The sequence below is a fragment of the Pezoporus wallicus genome, unplaced genomic scaffold, assembly GCF_028554395.1.
Source record: "Pezoporus wallicus isolate ANWC-B61680 ecotype Strahan unplaced genomic scaffold, APGP_CSIRO_Pwel_v1 contig_8218, whole genome shotgun sequence".
Lineage (NCBI taxonomy): Eukaryota > Metazoa > Chordata > Aves > Psittaciformes > Psittacidae > Pezoporus > Pezoporus wallicus.
Window position 1 is genome coordinate 320,602 of NW_026636063.1, and position 23,372 is coordinate 343,973.

A 23,372-nucleotide genomic window follows, 5' to 3' on the forward strand; every position below is an offset into this window, starting at 1 on the left:
GCTGCAAATCCTGAAGAGCCAGTTTACAGGGTAGGCAGTAGTTCAGCTGAATAACCTTCATACTCTTAGGGTAGAGTCCATTTTTCTTAAGATTCTCTTTGGCAGCATAAATCTTCAGTGTAAAAAGTGTGTCACTGATATTGCAGAAGAACATACTGTATGTTGGGATGTTCTTGTCTGGGGGATTTTAGAATTGCTACTCTTCATAGTTAGCTCCATTTGAGCTGTAAAGTGTCTTCCTTGGGTAAAATGACACTCAATGACTTTATAGGATGACTTGGGTGCTGAATTTTCAGTTGTCTAAAAAGATGGTGTTTATGCATATTTAGATGCATTCACCAATGTTCTAAGTCTTCTGTGAAAGCTATCTGAAGAGCTTTATGTATTCAGTTGGATGGAAGCATCCCTTGAAATAGTGGCCATTAATTTGATGTATTTTGAGCAATAGTCCAAGTTAATTTCCTCAAGATTGAAGCCCTGGGTTCTGCAATCCTGTGACAAAGAAAGCATCCACTGTTTACACACGGACTTTGCTTACTTAAGGAAAGTAAAATCACATCCTTGACTTTTGTTGGAGTGGCTGAAGTAAGCAGCATTTCCCTAACAGTTTTGGAAATGCTGTGGTGTAACCAGCTTCAGCTGGCTCTCTGCACCTTGCGAAGACTGCTGAGCACAACCTTGTTTGAGAATGGCACATTTTTTATCCAAATACTAGATATAAAAAGAAATCAGTGTTAAAGTGACCTTTTAACTTTCTAAAAACTGGGGGGGGGGGGGGGAAGAGTACTACTGATCTTCTTCAAAGTGCATGACTGTAAAGTGATAAAATTGTATATTTTTCATAATGTGGAGAAAGTCTATTTGTGCTGCTTTAGAAATCAGTTTTAAAGTTTGATTTCTGTTAAACCTGTGATCTTACAGCCCTGCTCTATTTTCTGTATATGATTTACAAAGAACTGGAAAAGTCAGCACCTGCTGTTGTGTATATAGCAAAATTCTTTAGACCTTAGCACGCGTTTTTACCTGTTACTGAACCACTCTGGCTTTTTAGGGGCGGGAAAGTAATAGTACAGATTTTTTTAATAATGTGTGTAAAACATTCATTTGAAATATTTTAGTAAAAATGAAGTAAGAGATTGATTGTGATAGTGTATACTTCTAGTTGAATACAATAAAATACATCCTTTTTAAATAAACTGATGAGTAAGATTTGGGAGACCCCTGCTGAAATATCTTGCAATAAGTACCACAGTTATGAATTCTGAACTAATAGGAAAAACCTGGAAATCCACTAACTTCAGAACCAATTTTATTTGAGTAGATGTGAGCAAGGTAGTCCCATTTATAACCAGAATGTTCATCACAGTAGGCTGTTACATTCAGACTTTCACACTTACAAAATATATATATTATGTACAGGAATTTGCAAATAGGTGTAAACATACAATACTTTAAGATACCAGTACATTCCAAACCAAAAATATCAGCAAGGCCAACACCTCAAAATGATTCCAGTCAGCTAGCACTCAGAATCTTTCTTAAATACAGTAGCTTTTACGCTTGACATTGTGTTGTTTTAATTGCTAAACACTAAGGTTTCTTATAACATATCAAATTTCATGGTATCTGGCTATTTTGATAGGCAAAAATAGGCACTGATTTCTAGAAGGAAATTTTCTTCTTGCTGATACAATTGAGCCAATATGGCTGTTTTTCTAGTACAAAGTAATCCAGTGCTGGAATAACTCAAGACAATTTAAACTTAAGTCAAACGTATAAAGTTAGGATACTGCAAAGCTGATTAAAATCTAGAAGCCTATATAACTCACCATAAACAATACTGCAAACAGATCAGCTAAGTTTTCATTTCACCTCCTCATTTCTTCATCTAAATTATACAAATTACCCTCCTCTTCATCTTTACAATGTAGGTTTTGGCTAGCTACTCCTGCCTAGAAACGGATATCGTGCAAATTACCTCATGCTATCTCATCCATGTAGCACGTCCAAGTCCTGCTACAGGTGGCATACCAGGTGGTGGAATTGGAGGTGGTACAGGTGGCTGTCCACCTGGGGGAACAGTAGGTGGGGGGTAACTGGCTGGTGGCATTCCCAGCCCCGGAGGTGGATGAGGTGGTACTGCATGAGTTGGAGGCAGTCTTGGAGGTGGGAAATTAGGGTTGTATGTGGGTGGAGGAGGATATCCTGGAGTAGGAGGTGGAATATTGGGTGGGGGGAAAGAAGTAGGGGGTGGAGGTGGAACTGGTGGTGGAGGGTTGGGAGGATAGACATGAGGATGATACGGTAGATGAGCTGGTGGTCCATAGGCCGGTGGTAAACCTCCGTAAGTTGGTCCTTCTGTTTTCATCATTGACTGAAGACTCTGATAACCCTCCCCTGACATATAGGAATTTGTAGTAGACATCCCTGTAATGTAACTGGTGGGGGGTGGGGGCGGGGGACGATGCGGCAGAGGTGGAGGTTGATGTACTGGGGCAGGATGAGCAGGAGGAGGAATCTGGACCTTTGGCATATCTACCGAGTCCACAGTAGTAGATTGCTCTCCTTCTCCCATTGAAACTGCAGTTGTCAAAGGAGGCTTGCGCTCTGGAAAAGAAAATTTCATTCATTTTTTTGAAGGATAGTGGCAATATCAGCTCCTGAATGCTTTATATTTTATTTCCAGTTAACTTATCAAAGAAGGACTCAATTCTCCAAGTCTTTGAATGCCATATGATACTCAGTCAGACCTTCTTACGCCACCAGAAAATAAGCTGCCTAACAAAGATCCAAGGTCAGCTTTTCCCATTCTAAAACTTAAATGCATCTTCCTTTCTTACTACTATTTTCTTACAATTTAAATATTGTTCTGCAGCCAGCAGAAAGCAGACTGGATGGACAGAATCACAACTAACAGATTCAGAAGTCATGGGACCCAAGAAACCAAAAATCTTTTGATGATGCTTCAATCTTCTTTAGTCCAGAAGAAGGACTCCTTTCTTCCTCTTTTATACCCCAGGAGATGGCCTGGGATTACCCTCTGCACTTCACTTGCCTCTCACATTTGGAAATCATTTGAGAATACAGTCCAAAGTCTCAAGACTTTAACAGTTGGTTCTAAACCTGTTTATAAAATGAAAACTGAAGGGTAAGTAAGAAAGAGCAACAGGTTGCTTGGGACATGAAATCTTATCAGCTTTTTTCCACTGATTCCAGGGAACTCCCTACCAGACAGTTTAGGAAAGTTCATGAACAGGTCAGAAATTTACAGAACTATACTTGGCCATTTCTGGGAAGAACATGCTTTAAGCTGTCTTCTCTTTAAATAAAAATCCAAGTTATTTTTTTTTCCTCTTGATGCAGACACTATAAAGTAAGGAATACCACAATGAGAAGAGTGACCTAATGGCAAGATCTCCCTATGGTCATACAGTCAGTATTAAAATGCCCACCAAAACAAGAGTTTGGGGCATCCTGACATCCACCTTGCTTTGTATATATAAAAATTTAAGACATTCTTCAGTAAGAAAAGTTATTTAGAAACAGATGTAGGGCAGTAATTTCCAGTGACATACAACAACTAAACAGACAGTGCTAAACAGATTTTGATAAATCCACCTTCTAGAACTTCTGTTCATTTGGTCAGTAAGCATTCTTGATTTTTCCTCAGAGCCCCCCACAACAACCAGTTAGCCTCTAAAGATTCTTAAAATATTTCAATGCTTATACAGTGATTTGCTTGCATAAATTCTAAGAAGAAAATTTTAGATAACATGGGAAAAAAAATTCATTACCTGCCTGCACAGGATTTACCGTATCTAAGCAGTCCTAAGTTTAACAGCAAAATTGTCCCCTGGGACAACTACATAATTAGATCACGCAAGGTGGGTATGCTGGCTGTGGTACCTATGATTTCAATGACTTCTGGTTCCCAAATTATAGCAGGCAGTAATTTCCCCATTTGCTTATTTTCAGAATAATTCTGGATGCAAGACATGCACTCAAGATTTAACAACTGAAGGAATAGTAAACACTGAACTCCTTCATTCTTAATTTGATTTTTAACAAACAGGAAAAATGGTCTTACTATATTTCAGAGCACTTATTCTCTCTTGTAGTTCCCTACTAGAAGCTGTCATCTTAGAGTTACATTATGGACCACGCTTTATAAGATATTTATGTCATATTTAAGGGTCACTGGAAGGACAGCTAATGCATCAAGTCACTGGAAGCACATTTTTATAACAGTACAATTCATTTTGCAAACATAAGTCATGTGCAATGTTAAAGTTCTCTGGCAGATACAAGCCCCCTTTTGGGAGACAGCAATGAAAGCATCCCCCTTACTGTTCAGAAGTTACACACCTGCAGAACTTCTATACTAAGGATGCAACATGGAGGACTTCTGTAGGACAACTGGAAGCTACTTTAGTAATGTAATATGGCATCTGCCATCCTTTTGAGCACGTAAGTCCCTTTTCTGCCTGCTAGTGACAATTATAGTCTTCTAGGCCTTTAACAGTCACAACTCTGTTCTGCCTTTGTCCACCTAGTACAGTCTTGTTTCCATCATAGCTTCTTTGCGTCTGTATGGAAAAGCCTGTGCTACCAAGATCGAATTCCCTCTAGAGCTTACCTACCTTTTACTTGCCAAGTTGATTAATCAGGTCAACAACCCCTGCCCCCTCACTGTGACCATCTTCTGAATGAAAAGCAAGGCAATTAACAGCAAGAGCAAATGTATTTAAGAAAATGAAAGCTTACCTGGAGGTGGATGTGCAGGAGGTATTGGTGGATGTGAAGTTTCAATTTTAGGAATTTTAGATGGTGGTGCTTCTAAAAAACATTTGGAAGTTCCTAATTGGGCATTGCTTTGCAATATTTTCCAAATTCTAACTCTGGTCTCACACTAATGATTATCATATTACACTAAGCAAAAGTACAGTGGAAATCCTACATACTAGCTACGTGTAATAAAAGAAAGCTAAAATAAAGACCTTTGTATAAATAAAGTGGCATCAAGCATTACACAGAAGTCTTCTAAAGAACACATGCCTGTAAGTTCAAACTGTGTATTTTTTAACTAGGGACAAGTTGTCCAATAACAGTAGATAAGTGAAGACGAGCATATGTACGTTTTTCTAGCACTAAACTGTACCTTGCAAATAGTTTAAACAAATCTAAGAAAATGTTGAATTATTCTCTGCTAGGGGACATGTGTCTAGAAATAAAACAAAACTGCAATTGCACAGGAGGGAGAAGAGACAGCTCTCTGGAATCTACCTGCAGAGCTGGAGAGGGGGGAACTGCCAGACTTACTTAAGGAAAGGTTACAGAATCACATCATAGCTATCCCGAAATACATTGCTCCAGAAGAGCAAAATGAAGAAAACCCCCCAAACAAAAAGAACTAGATGTGATCACTGCAATGAAGCATTTCTTTATCTAGACTATTTATTAATACGAAATACTTTTCACTGGCAACCATGCCAACAACTAATTACAAATGCCACTGACAACCAACAGACATATCATTAGTGCAGCTATTTAATGACATGGCACCTTCAATTGCTTCAAGGTCCTACCACTTGCTGAAGAACTACTCCAAATGATGCACAGAGTTACACATCGAGAGTTAAGTAGGCTAGCAAGACTTCTACTGAATAGACCGTATTAAGGGGCTGCACTTGCGAAAAAGTTATACTCCACTTTTTCAAGTTTTGCATTTTGGAACACTTTACGTTGCAGTATATATTTAAAGGAACATTTATTGTTACAGTATATATTTAGAGACACATCATTAGAATCAGAATAGTTTCAAACTACCAAGGCTGTAAGCAAACAAACTAAGTGTACATCAGCAAATTACTTACTTTGCTTAAAGCAGTAAAATGCAAGCAATATAGAATATCATCCTTTACCTTGTGTCTTTGTCTCTTCCTTTGGAGATACAGCCTGTTTAAAAAAAAAAAAAAAAAAAGGAAATAAGACCTTTGCAAATTACAAAGCATTTTAAAATTCTAGTAAGTGAGCAAAACAGGAAACAACTTGCAACCTGCTGAAAAGTATTTGTATGGTTCAGACTAAAACAGAACCAGTTTCCAACTCAGAACCAGTTTCCTCCTCCCTTCCATAAAAGGACGCAGGACAAACCCTTTATTTATTCCTGTCTTTTTAGGAGGCTAATAACGTCCAGTCTCTTTAGACAGATGCAACACAAACACTGCAAAAAGTCAAATCACATTGGGAAAGCCCAGCTTAACTGGCAGAATGAATAAGGCTGAAGAAAAAAAAAATAAAATAAAAAATGCAGGCATTTTAGATCCAGCATTTTCCCGCTGTTTTCACTGCTGAGTGTTGCATCTCATTTAACTTACTTATCATCCACTGCACATACGTCACGGTCCGGTACACTGCTCACTGAGCTGAAAGCAAGAGACTTGGACTCTGTTCCTGATTCTGCTTTGACCTGTCATTCAACCTTTGCCAAAATCATTTCAGGCCTTTATGCTTTATTTACCAGGACAGGAGGGCAGTGAAAGCATTGCTCAGTGTAAAACATTTTGGAAGCCTTCAGATGGAAAGCACTGTATAAAAGTCAAATACTACGCTAGAAAATAAACTTTATGCACACTGAGCAAAACCCACAAAACCTCCCATCATCCTTCCAATCCCAAGTTTTTGGTTGTTTTTTGTTTTGTTGCAAAAAATCTTTCCAGTTTACTTAGTCCAACTGAGATGGCTAGCAATGGTGTTTGAGAAAAGAAGAAAACCTCACTGAAATTTTAAGTACAATAAGCATAGTTACAAACGTATTTAAAATTAATGATAGAAGAGGACTGTGGTACGTGGTTTCTCTGTCTTTTCAATGAAAGGATTCTTTTTAAGAGACTATTTACCTCCAGTGTCTTTACTTTCACAAATTGTTGCTCAGCCCCCATCACATTACTTTCCACACCAAGAAGGAACATGTATTTCAGGCCAACTTGAACAATGTTCCTTAATTCTGATGGGTGTTCTCAAGATTTTTGCTGTCCAATACAAAGGAATTCAAGGCCTGCTTGTGGCTAACTCATTCTTATATTCATAGTCATTTCAATTTAACTCTGGCCACCCCCTTTCTGGCTGCTCTCTTGCTTTTCAAAGACAATCTTTACCTTCCCATTCCAAACATACGTACTTTTCTTGATGACTCTCACAAACTCATCTATTGCCTTCATTTTGCTGGGTGGCCTTTTCTCAATTTTCTAGCACTAAATTCCTTGCCTGTAAAACTGCATGCAAACATCAGATCTCCCTGCATGTTCAAATAGAAGCAAGTCTTCACTACTTATTGCAATATTCCCCAAAATTACTCATTTGTGAAGTCAGTTAATTATTTCAAGAGGCAAGTAATTCTATTATTGTGCATTTCTTAACATGAAGCAGTGTTCAGAAAATAATGTTGCTGAGGCACACCATTGGAACGGAAGAAGCAACTGGAGCCAAGTATCTCATGTGACAGAAATCCACACATCAGTTTAAATTGCATTTAAGCTAAAGGAAAAAAAAAAAAAAAATCAATCAAGAAGCAACAAAACCAAACCATATAAAAACTAAGTCATTTCTCTAATAATGGCAGCTGCCAAAAGAGATGAAGGTTTTTTTGGTCCTTCCACTGCACTGTATTGCTTCAGCCATCACATCCCAGGGTCAACATTATTTATTAGCATGCTGATTGTTATTTAATTAGCTAAATCCATACCTCAGTAGAGCTGTTCTTTCAATGCTGTTTGCATATGCATTGAAATTGCTCCCACTAGCAGTTTCTAGTTTAACCAAACTAAATACCCTATTTACATCTAATGATTTTCACCAGTATGTTTTTAATGAAGACAACTGGACATTAAAGTGCTCCTCACTACTAGAGATGTAAAGGATGTGCATATACTTTAGACATTTGGTATAAGCCTGTAAGTCATGGGCCAATTCCTCAGCTAACTGAAAGTATCATGGCTCAGTAGAAGGTAACCGAGTTATATGAATTCTTGTAAACAGATAACACAGCCTCCAGGAACAAAGTGTATTTATGTTCTGTACAAACCAAAGGAGAAGCCACACAAGCCCTATTTATAGGAGGCAAACATTTTAAGTAAGATTTATGGTACATCTAACTGAAGAACATTTTAGAGGCACCAAGTAAATCTTTCAAGCACTACACATCTTGTTCCCCTAGACTGCTTTCTGAAGAACAAACAATTTCAGACCTTCACATTTGCTTTTCTCAAATTCATGCTGCCTGTGCTGTTCTGCTATGAAAGTGTTACTGAGTCACCCTTTGCTTTATATCTGTTCTGGATGCCTGTGATATACCAGGACTTACACCTTTTTATCTGCACTATTCACTTCCACTGGTACAGGTTTCCCAGAAAAGTTGTGGCTGCCCAATCCCTGGAAGTGTTCTAGGCCAGCCTGGATGGGGGTTTGGGCAACCTGGCCTGTGGCAGGCGGCTGAAAGTACATTTTAAGGTCCCTTCCAACCCAAACCATTCATGACTCAATGATGTTCCAGGCGTTTTTGCTGCGGGGGGAGGGGGAAGAGTGGGTGGGGTTGGGCAGATAAGTTCGCTGCCCAACAGATCTAACAACCCATGCAAGCAGAATTATGCCAATGGCAGAAGTATGAAAAGAAATACTAACTATAAAGAGCTCTCCCAATTTTCAAGCTAATTAACAAATTTTATCAGCTTTCTATCATAGAATCATAGAATAGTTAGGGTTGGAAAGGACCTTAAGATCATTTAGTTCCAACCCCCCTGCCATGGGCAGGGACACCTTCCACTAAACCATATCATCCAAGGCTCTATCCAGCCTGGTCTTGAACACTGCCAGGGATGGAGCATTCACAACTTCCCTGGGCAACCCATTCCAATGCCTCACCATCCTAACAGGAAAGAATTCCTTCCTTATATCCAATCTAAACTTCCCCTGTTTAACCCGTTACCCCTTGTCCTGTCACTACAGTCCCTAATGAAGAGTCCCTCCCCAGCATCCCTATAGGCCCCCTTCAGATACTGGAAGGCTGCTATGAGATCTCCATGCAGCCTTCTCTTCTCCATCCTGAACAGCCCCAACTTCCTCAGTCTTAAACAACTCTGAAGTTCAGTGCAAAGAATTACACATTTCAGTACAGATTTTTCCCTCTAGTAGTAGGATATGTTCTGCAATTACAAGAGACCAAGGTTTTACAGCACTACATTCTTCTCTTTTTTTGGGAGGCTGCTATTAGAAAGATGCTGCACTCTTCCAGTTCTATCTCATTCTATTATTTGTTGCTTCTTCCTGGTTTTTGGGGTGTTTTTTCTGTTGTTGTTTTGTTTTGGTTTTGGTTTTGTTTTTTCCTTGATGTCTGTTCTCTAATTTGGGCATGCATTAATTACAAGTTAGAGAAAAAGGTGCAAAAGCTACACAAAATTTACTTTCTAAATGAACTTGGTCCAAATATTTTACTTCTCAAAAGACTCTTCTGAATAAATACATACAAGAAAATCTGGGTAACACCTTAGCCCCTGTTTTGTTTGGTTGTTTTTTTGTTTCCATTTCTTTGGTTGTGGTTTTTTTTTTTTAATATAATGTACAAGTGAAAAAAAAACCCTCCCCAAACAAACAACAAAAAATGCAGATTAAAGATCAAAGCTTCAGCTGAATTTGATTACTGTGGGAAAGCACTCTGAGTACTTGTGATATTATCCAACTTCTAATTTACCTTCTTATTTTCAATGATGGGGTGACAATACAAAGTGAGACTTCAGCAGTGTATGAAACATTTATAGGCTTCTACTGTTACTAGATTATTTTGAAATACTTTAAGAATTTTAAAATTTTGACATGCTTTTAGAAGTCATCATTCTATGTAAGAGAATTGTAACCAAAGACCAGAGTCAAATAACATCTTCATCAGCATTATGCACATCTACATTCAGGTATGGCACAAGAGACCTTCCCTAAATCAAGCCTGCTTAACAGCAGAAACAACAGAACTTGATAGTACAGAACCACAAACAATTAGAATCTTAATAAGTCATGCTGACTTAAAAAGTCTCTCCACTGGTTTTGCCTCATGTGGCATACAAATGCAGTATGCCAAAACTAACATACTTGTCATATAACCAGTGAACAGTTTACCATCTATGCTAACATACCTTGCCATATAACCAACGGAAGTCTACCATACCAAATTAATTACCAGGCTTGTTTTTGAAGCAAATGCAAGTCTGCTGCACGCTGCAGGCTTCAAATCAAATGAATGTCGGATCAGCTTGACAATAAAATGCAAGTTAAAGTTCAAAGTTAAACTTACTGCTGGTCTTTTAATCTGTCTAGGAGGACTTGACTGGGGAGAGGGCTTTTTAGACTGCTGTGCTTGTGTTTGCTGCTGCTGCTGTGCTGACTGTTGCGAGTCTTTTTGCTGCTGAGTCTGTGATTGCTCTGAACCCTGAGACTGCTGTAATTGCTGTACCGTAGGTGTCTGGGGTGTAGATTGAAGAGATGGTGGCTGCTGTAACTGGTGAGGCGTATGATGGGGCATTTGCTGTTTTCCTTGTGAGTATAGATCCAGGATCTGATGACAGATGTCTTAAAAAAAATAATCCAAAAATATTATACTCCCATAATGTACAAGTGTACATTTAATATACAATTATAAACTCAGCTTAACTCTTTCAAAACAGCCTATTTTTCAATTTATATTTGCATTTCAGAGTTTCTTCTGCCTGTGCTGAACAACATGTAGATGTAGACGCACACCTTCCAGAAGAAGAACAAAGTGTCTTGGTATTAATATATCACATCATTACTGTGCACTTGGACAGCCAAGTAACTGTGTAACAACAGGGTAGTAATACAGTAAGAAAGTGATGGAAAGAAGATTTATGTTAAAACTTACATGTCTAGTTAGGCCAGTCAAAAGAGTTTTAGAAAACTAAATAAAGGGCTAGTACTAAATTCTTCCAACACATTAGGAGCTCAAGGCTGTAAGAAACACGTAGGACCAGCTGATAACCAGGTGCAAGAGCAGCACTCAAGTTAAAGAAAACCTTTCTAGGAAAGCTAAATGAGTTCATGAGCATTCACTGGTGCAGTAGCAGAAACTGGAGAAATGCCCATTCTACAACCTTCTTTGATGAGGATTCAACAAAGGATCTATCTGAAACTGAAGGAACCCTGAAAAAAAGCCATAATAAAAACACATCAAGTAACCATCTAAGAAATCATCAGAACTGTAGAATATTCACCTAAAAGTTAAGGGCAACATATAGTATTCCACTTAAAAAATTTTTAGAACCCAATGCCAGACTGTGATAAACATAAATTTTTAAAGGCTTCTAAAGCAGTTTATGGAACTAGAAGTATGCTTTGCCTGACATTTATACCAGGTAAGACAGTACGAACTTTAATGAAGACAAATCAGTGACCACATAACCACTATTTAATTAACAAGAGTCAAGAAAGGTCTAGGTTTATTTTATGAACTTCCTGGGGCTCTCTCCCTCAAAAGTACAAGCAGCAGGTAAATGTAAACAATATATGTACACAAATTAAATATTATCAAGATATCTGTATTCATGACAAAGATTCGTAATTCATCCCATCAGAATTCACCCCCATAATCTCTTCCTCAGTCGTGGGTACACCATAAAAAAACAAAACCAAAAAACAACCAAGCGGAATTCAGTTGAAGAGGTCAATCATCAATGAGAAAACACTGGAAATCAGGCTCCAGTAGTTCTAGTGTTCACCAGACTGCTTATTTTAAATGGGGAAAAGGGAATAATTAAAAAAATAGAAAACATACACCATGACAATTTTGCAGCTAATTAGTTGTGTTATAAACTAAACAAATCATAAAGGAAATACTGACCAAAATACTTGTCATAATAACCAAGTGTGCCTCCAGACTAAGTCAGTCTAATCAGTTTTATTTAAACCCTGGTTAAGGCATAGCATATGTGACCCGAGTTATATAGTCTACACAATTATTTTGACTAAATAGATAGAAAGCAGTTTGCATTTACTTATGGGCTAGATCACAGTTAAAGGAAATATTCCTCCATCTGTTGCAAATGTTTTTTCATACCTTCCAGAACATCAACAGGAACATCTTGGACAAATTGCTCCCACCATCGTCTGTACATTGGTTTTGATGTCCATTCCTGTATTTCAAACTTACACAAACGGCCTGCTAAGTACATAACTGCAACAGCTATGATCTCAGGTTCCCACTGCAGTGACAGTGTAGTGCAGAGACTGGAATAAAAATAAATAAAAATATGTAATAGTAGTAATAAATGACCCCCACAACCATGAAGATCTCTGTTGCAGTACAACACTTCAATGTACAACAGCTATAATTAACATGGTATAAAATCCCACAACACTTTAACATCTGAGGCAATTAAAATTAAGATCCTTGTTAAACTGAAGAGTTTATATAACTGTTTCTGCACTACTGCTATAATGAAACAAGGTAATTTTACGCAGGTAATTCAGGTGACATACGTCTATACAAGCAAAGCACCACTTAGGAACATCAAGTTTAGAGTTGAAAAGTAGAAAAGATAAAACTATATGAGTGTGGAAGAAGAAGAAAAGACAGCATTACATTCCAAGTAGGGGCAGCTACTTTCCACTGATTCTCACCTGTAATGTTAACTAAATATAGTGTTCATGTTTCATGCTACAAAAGTGTGCTGTCACTGCATTACACTGGTTAGGGAATGATAGGCACATTTGGATTTTGGAGTTTCCCAATGTTTTGCTATAAAATGGAAACAAATACTACCCATTCCCCTCTCCCCTGAACAGGCAACATGAACTTGTAAAGCACAATGCAAGTTTTAGATCAAGCTGTAAAAACTGTAAAAGGTTCTCTCTTGAATAGCTTCTGATGAACCTAATGCTGAGACAACTGGTATTATTGACATTAATTAAGTTCCTGTCATAATCAAAGTTACTGTTTCCCAATATTAATTTTAAATTATAAGATCAGGTTTTCTCTTTTTTGTCTTCCTTTAATTTTTCCTCCACAGACTCTGTAACAATCTGCTTAAAGACTCTTAGCTCCAGCTAGCTAGCTAAGTCTTTATTACATCCTTAAAGTTCTCACTGACAGACTCAGCAGTGACAGTCAAACCATACTTTTTGTTCTTCCTGTAAGATCAACACCTGAAAGACTGAGAGCAGCTGAAGTGAACATCTCCTGACATCCAAATACATTAAACAACCTTTGGCTCAAATTTAGAGATTTTAGGTGGTATCTACAGAAAGTGGACCACACTGGGGTACCACAAATTAGGCATCTAAATAAAAAATGCGTATTTTTTATGGTGTTCTATTGCTGTAGATATAACTGAAAGCAGTCTATTTAGCATTTCTGGATAATCAGGCCATTTACACTTTTTTTTCAGGTTTTGTACAGAAATTAAAAATTACATTTAGACATCCTTGCTGAATTAACTTGCCCAGCTCCGCAGAATCCTCTTCAACAAGGCTATAGTGTACTGGGTTGTTTTGTGGAAGTTTTTGGTTTGGATTTGTTTTTTTTGGGGTGGCATTTTTTTTTTTCAGTGCCACACTACACATGAGAAGTGCTTCTGCACACACTCCTTAACTTAATAAAGTGATGTGATCCTTGTATTGCACCTCCAATATTCAAGAAATTGTAAATTTAGCACTAAACCCTGTATTCCTCCCTGAATTTAATGGCTTGTTTATTTCTACCAAAGCACTGCTTAAAAAAAAAAAATTGACCAACACAATGGAATTGGGAAGTGGCAGCTTCTCCCAGGAAGTGACATGTTTTTCAGACTGGGGAAAAAGTCAGCTTCTATCCTGGAGTTCTATAATTTTGTTTGGCTCTTTCAAACAGGAGTTTTTTTTAATGCAGCACTAAATCATTACCTCAAAACTGCAAAGGTCTTAATGGTCTACTTCTATACTTATCCTAGATTCCCCGCTCAATGGAACTACCATGGTAATGATGGAAGAAATGCTGATGAACCTGATCATGAAAACATGTAACAAGCAGAAAAGAAAAATGCCAAAGAAATATCTAATCAGAGACTAAAGTAAGCAACAGAAAGTGTTTCACTTTCAAAAGGTTTTGTAGGAGTGTCTTACCTGTCATTAACAAATGTCCATGCCATTTGAACCAGTTTTTGAATTTTATTTTTGTCTCCTGAAAAACAATCACGAAAGTTACAAGAAATAAAATTAGGAAGGACAAACAGTATGGAATATTCTTGCACTGTTATTGTAAATTAAGTTCTGAAAACTAACAACAGGTATTACTTGCTCACCCTGTAATATTTTACCTTTGAGTTGTTTGGCATACTTGAGAAGAAACTGGTATGGATGTTCCACTTGCAAATCAAACTTTATTGTTTGTAGTAAGATTCTTTCAAGGACCATCACTTCTTCCTAGAGAATATTACAGGATAACCACAATATGTGAGTAAAAGAAGGAATAATAAAGTACCAGCACAAATACTTTATGCTGGCATAAAGCACGACTACACACACCTCCAGGCAAATATGCTCGTCTGCATTTGCTTGATTAGGATTTGCCTCCGAGAGGAACAGAAATTTCTCCAACTTCAAACATTATTGTAAACTCAGATACTTTTCCTTCACATTAATTGGAGTCAGAAGAGGGGATATGGTATTTAAGATTGGTTTCCTCCATGGAGGAAAGAACCAAACCAGACACAGCATGAAAATGCCAAATAAACAAAACTACAACAAAATGGTAAGCTGTCACAACATCCCTCTTCTGAGTTTCAGATCCTTCTGCTATTTATAATAAGCAAATTTTGAGAGAAACATAGTTTTGCTAAGTCAAATACTGTAAACAGGAAACTTCAATACTTTTGAGATTTAGTTCTTTGACTTTTGATTTGCTATTGCTTCCTAAAATGATACTAAGACTGTCAAATACGGTTTACATCTTGATAACACTTCTAGCCCTAACCAGAATTACTCAAATTTACTTTAATTTGCAAAATAACATCAGAATTGACATGAAATCAAATGTAAACTTTTTATACAATTATCCCAGTAGGTTCCAAAGCCTATCTATCACATTACCCAAAAGAGCCATAAATGCACGCTGAATGTATAGTTAAAATTAGAACAATGGAAAATCGGCCAGTTCTCTTAGGAATGTTTGCCACTTTGCTTGAGCAACAGGATGAAATCAATTTCAACATGAATGTTTTTACCTTTGGGTCATCTCCAAACTGCCCAAACTGTACATCATTAAGCAAGCTACGAGCTGTTTTAATTATGTCTTTACATTTCTTAGGTGTTTCTTCAACTTTTCCTGCTAGGAAGAGACAGCAGGCTCCTGTCACCTAAAAAAAACAGAGTGCTTTCAAAAAGTTGTCTGCATGTACATATACAATACAGTCTAACGCTGTAAAAAAAGCACTCTCAATTTCCATTAACAGTTCTATGAAAGTTCGCAAGGACTTAGAGAGCATATTAATTTCTAATTTTATTATGATGTTAATTTAAACCTTTACTTTCTCCAAGAAAAAACTATAGAATTTGGAGGACTGTCTGTCTTATACAACTTTATTTCAAGGTCAGGCATCCAAAACAGAATTTGACCTGGACTATCAAGGAGTCTTAAGATGCTATTGCACTTCTTTTTTTTCTTTTAGCCAATACAGGAGCACCAGCACTATAGCTGTTACTTCTAAAGAACAGCATCTTCAGACATAACTGCTGTGTGTTTGTAAGCCTGAATAGAAATGTACAAACAAACAAGAACTGCGTATTTTAAGCTGTTATGATTAAAAGATAAAACGCTTAGTTTTCATCGAGAGTGGTGGCCAGCACTAGTACCCAAGTGACTTAGCACCACTTCAATAGTGCATGCCCAGTGCAATCACTGTACAAGGTCATCAATACTGTAAATACTTACATATCTTGGGAATTGTTTGAAGGAATGAAACATATAAAACCGATGGAAATAAATTATTCCGGTTGCTAGAGTATCATAATGTCTGTGGTGCAGTATAAGGACTTTCAAACATAAAACAAATTTAAAACCAAACATGCACAGAGGAAAATATATATTTGGCTTTATCAAGTACCACAAGTTCAGCGACCAGCTAGAAAACAACACAAGTAAAACAGAAGCTTTAGGGGAAAAATGTCACAAGCCCCCTTATGGTTCTGTAAATATTATGATTCAGCCCAGAAGCATTTACTGGAAGTGTGCAAAGTCAAAATCACATTTATAAGAAGATCCACGCAAGGTCATCCTGATGTTAAATCACACCTGCTTCAGAGAAGATCAAAACCCAAATAAGTACATAAAAGAACAGAAAAATTATCATTTCACATTAAAATGCTGGTGTGGAGAAAGGTTACTAACTATTCACACTTACAAAGGGAAAGAAATTCTGAACATACTCCCTACTCTTTAATAAGAGTAAAATTTCTTCACCAGGTTTTATTAAACAAAGAACTGAGGGGATTAAAAGAAGCATAGGAGTGTAATAGGAAGCAAGAACTTTAAGTGCCAGTCTATGAGAGAATGGAATTTACTAATATACACAAAGTTGTAAATCCCATTCTAAACAGCAATAACAAAAAAAAAAAAAAACACAAAACCAAAACCAAACAAAAAGCAACAAACATAAAACCCAGCAAGAGTGGGGAGGTAGATGTTATAAGCCTCAGAGGCAAAATACTGAATTGCAATATCCAACACAAGAAATTGAATGCTAAATGCAAGATTTGACAAGTTACATAGATTCATGTACTAAAAGACTTGAGTTTCACAGCTGCCAAAAGTCATCCTTAATTGACAATTCTGTATCACCTTACTTCTCTGTTGCCAAAATGTTTCAGCTGAAATATTGTTTATCCAATGAATAAAAAATGATAAAAAATGTGCAGGAACATGTTACCTCAAAAGTAAACTCAAGGAGATTTTTGGTTAATGATTAAGAAATATCTGAACAGCTAACTGAGCACATGACATTTCCTGTAGATTCATTCAGAAAGTCCCCATTCATAAAGACATTTCACAGTAACATGAGTTTAAAGGATACAGCCCTAAACGTGTTCCCACATCGAATATGAATCTGGCCCCTTCCCTGCGGTATCGGGCCTCAGTAGCTGGATCAAGCCCTTCTAGCTGTGACGGTGTATGTGCCAAATCTTTCTTATCCCAGTACCAACATGGCTTTGTATGGTCCAGGTTTGCCAAGTTTACAGAAGGGCTGGAATTTTCCTTATTCTCCTTCATTTATTAAAACAGAATTGTTCTTGCTTTTTAAGTTTTCAAAAAGGAAGTCTTCAGGTAGTCGCTTCAGAACCTTTAAGACAAAAGGAACTCTTAGAAAAAGGATTCCCCCCCACCTCCGTCTGCTCAAAGATGAGTAAAGAGAAAGGTGTGTTTAGCCTTGCCCATTAGAAGGGACATTTTCTACACTCAAAGGCAAACAATATTTAACCTTGCCCTTATCCTCCCCATAGTAACACAAAGTCACCTCAAAGAAACAGACACAGGTAATCTTTGTTATTACCTGTTTAATAAAGAAACTTCAAGAATGCATTAACAGCTCTACCAGTTAGTTCTCAGTAGAACAACTTTCTCCTATTTTGTCCATAAAATAAGGAAAACCAAGTCAGTGATGGCAGCAGCAAGATTTTAAAAGTTGTGAGGGATATCAACTCACTATTCATAACTTTACCAACACTTTCTGTATGTATATTCAATGTATGTACATCACCAAGCTCTACAGGCAACTTTCTGGTATGTATGACTGATGTTCAGTCATGCCTCAATTTACACACAGAATGGAGACTGGCCTACTGCCGTTATTTCTTTCATGCATAAGACTATTCTCAGAGTAATTCAATAAATTACAAATACTATGCTCAAATTACTCCAGTCACCTGCAAAGGTTCGCTTAATAAATAACGATTACGATGCAACAGATTAAGCAAAACTGTCAGAGGAAGACCCAAACTTAAAACTCTTAATTTTAAACTGTTATAATTTTCCAGATGTTTCCCTTCTGAAAACGGAAGAAAGCTTACATGAACTGCCAGAAAAACGATGCCTGTGATCGGCATCTCAATCAACTTCACGAAGTTTCTGTTTTCCAGAAAAAAAGGAAACCGTCTTTGTTTCACGTTGGTTTTGGAAGAACCTTCACAACTGATGGTCCCAGTCACAGACCAATCCAACCTTTACCACAAATAAGCAAATGGCTACTTAAAAGTATTTCAAGAAGCAACAAAAGAGCACCCTGCCACGACCACACGTTCTTACCGTCTTTACCAAGAAAGCGTTACTTTTTATAGCAGTTACGGTTCTTCTTCCTTACAAGCTATTTTGCTTCCCAAGCTCTGAACAGTTTAAAATCCAGTTAGTACTAAAATCGCCGGAAGCAACAACAGCTGCTACTATATGCAGCGAAAGTACTTTTGAATGCAAAACTAGAATAATCGAAAACATCCTAAAGGAACTAGCTCAAGCACCCCAAACCATAACGACCGAAAAGAGCGAGGGAAGTCCTGCTTCTGCCTTTCCACGCACCCAACAGACGATCTCAGTAGCCTAGTCCTAGGCTTTTTCCATCCTACCTTACACGAACCAGCCGCCTGAGAGCCCAGCCCCGTCCCCTAGAGTTCCAAACCGGCGGGGTGTGCTCAGCGCCTCCCAGAGCCTGCCCGCCTGCCGCCGAAGCTGTCGGTGCCCGGGGAGGCGCTCGCTCGCTCCCGCCCCAGCCTCTCGGCTTCCTTCACCTCTTCCTCAGGCCCCGGCTCCCGCCAGTGGGCGGCCAAGGAAGAGTAGGGAGGCCCCAGCCGCCGCGGCCCCACACGTGCGAGGCGTACTCACAAGCCAGGCGCGGGGGAGGAGACCCCACCGGAGCGTGGAGCGTCTAACGACCTCGTCGCTCTCCTCCTTCGCCCTGCAGCCCCGGCCTCCTCCTTCCTCCGTCGCCTGGCGAGCCGGGCGGCAGCTGCCCCACACGCTGGGCGCCCACGCGCCACGCCCCTTGTCGTGCGGGGCCGCTCCCGCCCCTTCCCCTGGGGAGCGGCCGCCTCCGTGTCGGGGGAACGGGGTCGGTTCCCCCCTGCCGCTTCGCTGCCTCAGCGGCGGCTGGCAAGCGCTCCCAGCCCGCCGCCGGCCCGCTCGGCCGTGGGTGGATCGGACTTGTTTCAACCCGGTCTGCGCGGATTGGAAGCGAGCGAGGCGGTGACATTCGCGTGTTCACGCTCGTTTCCCTTGTCCCACCACCCCCACCTCGCCCTCCCGAGAGGCTGATCAGAAACAAGTGGCTTAAAACTGCTTTCCCCGTGATGCAATTCCTTTTTTTTATATGTGACACATCTTGAATACTCCCTACTCCTTCAGCTTTCCAGGGAGCCTCCCGTACTTCCAGCGCTAAGGAGTATTTCTGCTGGTACGTGGCTCCTCGGAGTCTTCCCCTGGCAGGAAAAGAATGTTCTGGTTTCTTTCCCTTCCTCACCCCGTCTGCAACCTGCTTTAGTAAAGGGGTTAAACATTTGGAGGAAAAAGGTGGGTTTTGAAATTAGAATAAGTAATGTAAACTGTTTATGTACAGGGGTGTTACTCCTGAAACAGGAGTGTCAGCCACCCCCTGTTACTACAGCAGCTGCTGAGGTGGATCTTCTGAACCTTTTCTTGTTACCCAGCAGCATTTGCTTAGAATTGCTTAAGCTGAGGCTGTGCTTTGCATTTGTGTCTAATTTTTAGCAGCCTCTTATATTTTCAGCTGAAGCAGCATTTGTGTTTCTACCCAAAGGCAGTATTTAGCCACCAGGACAAGCTCAGTTATTCCTTTCGGAAGTTGTCTCTCACAGCTTAGTTCAAAGCTCCTCTTCTTCCAAGCTTGGTATCTGCTCTTTTGGGTGGACTTGTCCTTGGAACTTAATTATGAGATAAAGTTGAAGGCGAATTGACTTTGTCCCTTTAAGAGCATGTTATGTAAACCTGTCTCTTTAGGTGACAGCTTTGTTCTGTGAAAATTGCTGCTAATGTCTCAGAAGTGTTTTCTGCTTTAGGTTGTTGTAAGCTTGTAACTATAAAAGGGAATAGAGCATTTTGTCGGTGAGTAAACAGCTGTAGCATTCTGTATGTCCAGAAACTGGCTCCTGGTGTAAGATAGTAAACCAGTGTACAAGTTGTTGGAAGGAATGGCGTGATGGGCACAACCGAGGGAGTATTTCCTGGTAATTCTGCTCAGTTAAGTAGTTTAAGGTAGTAGGGGTTCAAGCATGCCAGCTTGCGCTTCAGTAGAGCTCTCAGTTACATTTAGCAAGCTGGACTGAAGTACATGTTGAAGTACAGTTGAAGATACATCCTTGGCATGGTGTACCTAGAAATAATTTGGGGTGTTTGGGGAAGAAATGAAATAATTTATGATCTCTTTGTTACTCTTCCCAGAGGTGTCCTGATCTGTAGCTGAAGCCAGAGGAGTCTAGAAATAGGCTTCTAATTTTGAGTGTGGTACATGTTTTTAAAATAAGCTGTATTATGCCTCTCTGTATGGAAGAGTGTACATCTTGACAATGTTTTTATTGTAATAAATAGAATGTACTTAGATACATCTGCTGTATCAGAAGTATTGCATACTTTCTCATAGTGGTGCTGATTATCCAGTTGATATATTGAGCAGTTTCAGCAAATGAGTGTTCTAGTGGCTGTTCTTTGAAAGACAGAGGTAGTTTAAGGGTACTGGAGATCTCATGAGTTCTCAGTCTTTACTACCAGGATGTCATAGTGTTTAGGGCTTGTTGAAGGACACATCATGATAGCAGTGGCTTAAGCACTGAGTGTTTTTGGAGGCCTGGTCTGTTTGTGCTGATGACTGAAGTCGGAGTGACTTGCTTCATTCTCAGTTAGGAGTTATATTTCATGAAGTGAGATTAACATTTTCTAAATTAAGAACATATTTAGAAACATGCAGATAAAACCAGTACATTAGGTTTTCTAATTAATTCAGCTTGAATTTGAGGGGAAAAGTCTGTGGGAGTCTTCAGGAGGAGCTAAACCTAAGCAATGAAATGACAAAAGTTGGCAAAAGTACTAAAGTTTAACAGCTGCTTTTCTGTGAAGAGTAAGTATTTTTTTTTTTCTTTTGTGGTCAAACAGTTGTCTGAGAAGCTGGTTCAAGAGAGATGCAAAGAAGTTACAAGGATTAAGAAAGTGTTTTGAGTTGTTTCCTGGGGAGGCAGTTAGTAAATTATCTTGCCTGAAATATCAGTGAGGTGTTTGTAGTAAGAAGCACTCCTTCTGCCTAAGAAAGCTTTAATGGAAAGTGAAGGAGCATGGGGACAATCCTATAGTTACTAATAAAATAGCTTAGAGTTAGCAAGCTGATAAAAGTGATAGTAATTATGAAATATGTACTTTGTGATGTTGTTGTGGATGTAGCCATTTTTCTTTGCCCTTCAACATTTTCTGTTGCCTTCAAATTAATAATTTCTTACCAGAAGTTTATATTTAATTTGTGAGGCAGTCTTGTATTTAGTATCTAACTAGGTTCAACTGCGGGTGGCGTGGGGGAGAAGAATGTCAAACTGACAGTACTTGTTTTTTTAGTAATTGGGAGCATCCCAAGTCAGAATATTGTCAAGATGTGTTCTCTTTGATTCTAAATATAACATTAAATGACTTTTGAAATTTGCTTCCCAACACTTGGCTAAATTTGTTGGAGTTGTTTTTTTTTTTCCTAAGTGCATCAAATAAACATTTAGCTGATTTTAGTGACTTATTTTGATATTATTCTGCAGAGTGGCATCTTCCCAATATCACAGGAATGTTTATATACCATCATTCTTTCCTTAACCTGAAACCAGGATGGGATTAATGAAGTTTGTTCTTTGCAGGGTAGGCGCATACAGTGTATGCAGCACTGGTTCAATCTTCTCTCTTTTCCAGATTCTTTAGGCTTGCATTAATGTTGACAAACCTGTGATGGCGCAGCTTTTTCTTTTTTTTTTTTCCTTTTTTTTCTTTTTTTTTAGTATAGGGCATAGGGGATAATTAATTCTGGCCATCCTTTGCCAGCTAACTTACTAGAGATGCTTCAGCTTCCTAGAGATGGTTTTATATGTCTAATAATGTTCTAACCAAGACTACCAAGTGTAAAATACAAGAAAGGAACTCTCAAATCTAAATAAAGTACAGTGGGAGTTCTACATCATTCCATAAAGGTGCCCCATTAGTGTTCTCTGGCCTTGGTCTTGTGTATTTGGAGCTAGACTTTGAAGAGGCTTGTGTTTGTACAAATTAGAAGTCAAGTTCAGTGCCCAAGAGTGTTTTAACATTGCTTTGCATTCTTGCTCTTGCCCTTCTTCTGCTGTAACCTTCTTTGCTCTCTTTTTCTGTTTTTAGCTGCTCTGACCTACATTGGTCCTTGCCTGCATCTCTTGTACCAAATGACTATTCCAGTTGCTCCATCTATCCCTGTCTGTCCTTTACTGCTTCCCATACTGTTCAGCAATCTGCTAATGCTTTTTCTTCCTTTGAAGTAAGGAAGAATTAGAAACAAAGTCTTGCATTTCAGTCTGGGATCTGCTACCAGGCTAGAGCAGCAGATCTGTTAGCTGCAGGGAAGATTCCACCTGTCTTTCTAGCCTGGGCTTAAACATGCAAAGATGTGAATGACTGTGCTTGAGATCAGTTTTGTCTCCAGTGAGTGCATGCAAACAGGTGCTTACATGCTCTGGAGCTGGACACAGCTAAGTAATGCATAAGGCATGCTTCTGAGACTGTAGCTGCTAATATCCTATTATGAATCAAAATACAATGTAACCTCTTAATTTGAGAGGTTTCTTTTACTTTACAGGATTATTTTGATCCCAAAGTTAAAGGCTGTTAAGTTACGTATTTGGGGATGACAGGCTAGTATTTACTTCCTGTTTTGTTTTATTCTTTGATGTCTTCCCAGTATCTCTGATGGAATTAGCTGACCTATCCTGGAAGTGCCTGAAAAGCAGTGCTTGGCTTGTTTTTCAGCCAGTGTAGGTCAAAATTGTCCTTGTGGTTGAAAATGAGCTGTAAACTGTATCAATTCTCATAAGTTGTTTTTCAGTCATTTCTGTTAAGAGTGTAAGCAGGCTGCGCTGAAAGGAGGTGAGTCCGTCTCCGGGGCTCTTGTTTTAGCAGTCTGATTCTAGCTTTTTGCATATGGATCAATTGTCTTCAGTGCTTTACAGCACTAATGCCCAAAGCTTTCATGCAGTATTGTTTTAGTGGAGTAGGAAGAGGATGTGACATACGGGTTTCCACTTCCATGGAACCTGTGTTGATTGATCAGTACCTCCCCTGTGCTGGGTCT

The 23,372-nt window shown here is 38.8% G+C and overlaps 2 protein-coding genes across 4 annotated transcripts in view; one reads left to right on the forward strand and one right to left on the reverse strand.

Moving 5' to 3' along the window:
• Positions 1-1,292: 1,292 nt before the first annotated feature.
• On the reverse strand, positions 1,293-18,952 carry CCNK (cyclin K). Of its 3 annotated transcripts, none has more exons than XM_057398972.1 (11): positions 18,902-18,952; positions 17,103-17,369; positions 15,965-16,046; positions 15,258-15,389; positions 14,337-14,457; positions 14,158-14,215; positions 12,116-12,285; positions 10,340-10,614; positions 5,922-5,955; positions 4,765-4,836; positions 1,293-2,607 (listed from the first exon to the last, which is right to left on the reverse strand). In XM_057398972.1, the coding sequence occupies exons 2-11, from the start codon at positions 17,297-17,299 to the stop codon at positions 1,985-1,987; spliced, it is 1,764 nt and encodes a 587-aa protein (XP_057254955.1). In that variant the 5' UTR covers positions 17,300-17,369; positions 18,902-18,952; the 3' UTR covers positions 1,293-1,984. The 3 variants fall into 3 exon arrangements, with proteins under 3 accessions (XP_057254955.1, XP_057254956.1, XP_057254954.1); XM_057398973.1 differs by lacking the exon at positions 18,902-18,952 and adding an exon at positions 18,646-18,874 and having other exon boundaries at positions 14,352-14,457; XM_057398971.1 differs by lacking the exon at positions 18,902-18,952 and adding an exon at positions 18,646-18,874.
• A 497-nt stretch (positions 18,953-19,449) lies between these two features.
• The window catches only part of SETD3 (SET domain containing 3, actin N3(tau)-histidine methyltransferase), a 60,462-nt gene continuing 56,539 nt past the window's right edge, over positions 19,450-23,372 (forward strand). Inside the window, exon 1 of the mRNA XM_057398976.1 lies at positions 19,450-19,585. The gene's annotated coding sequence lies outside the window, so the exon portion shown is untranslated. The remainder of the gene's footprint in view (positions 19,586-23,372) is intronic.

Coding starts and splice junctions, on each gene's coding strand:
- CCNK (XM_057398972.1), bottom strand. CDS start 17,299: ATGAAGGAGAATAAGGAAAATTCCAGCCCTTCTGTAAACTTGGCAAAC. Junction 16,047..17,102: donor GTGGGAACACGTTTAGGGCT/GTATCCTTTAAA, acceptor ACTGCACCACAG/ACATTATGATACTCTAGCAA. Junction 4,837..5,921: donor GGAAGAGACAAAGACACAAG/GTAAAGGATGAT, acceptor AATGTTTTTTAG/AAGCACCACCATCTAAAATT.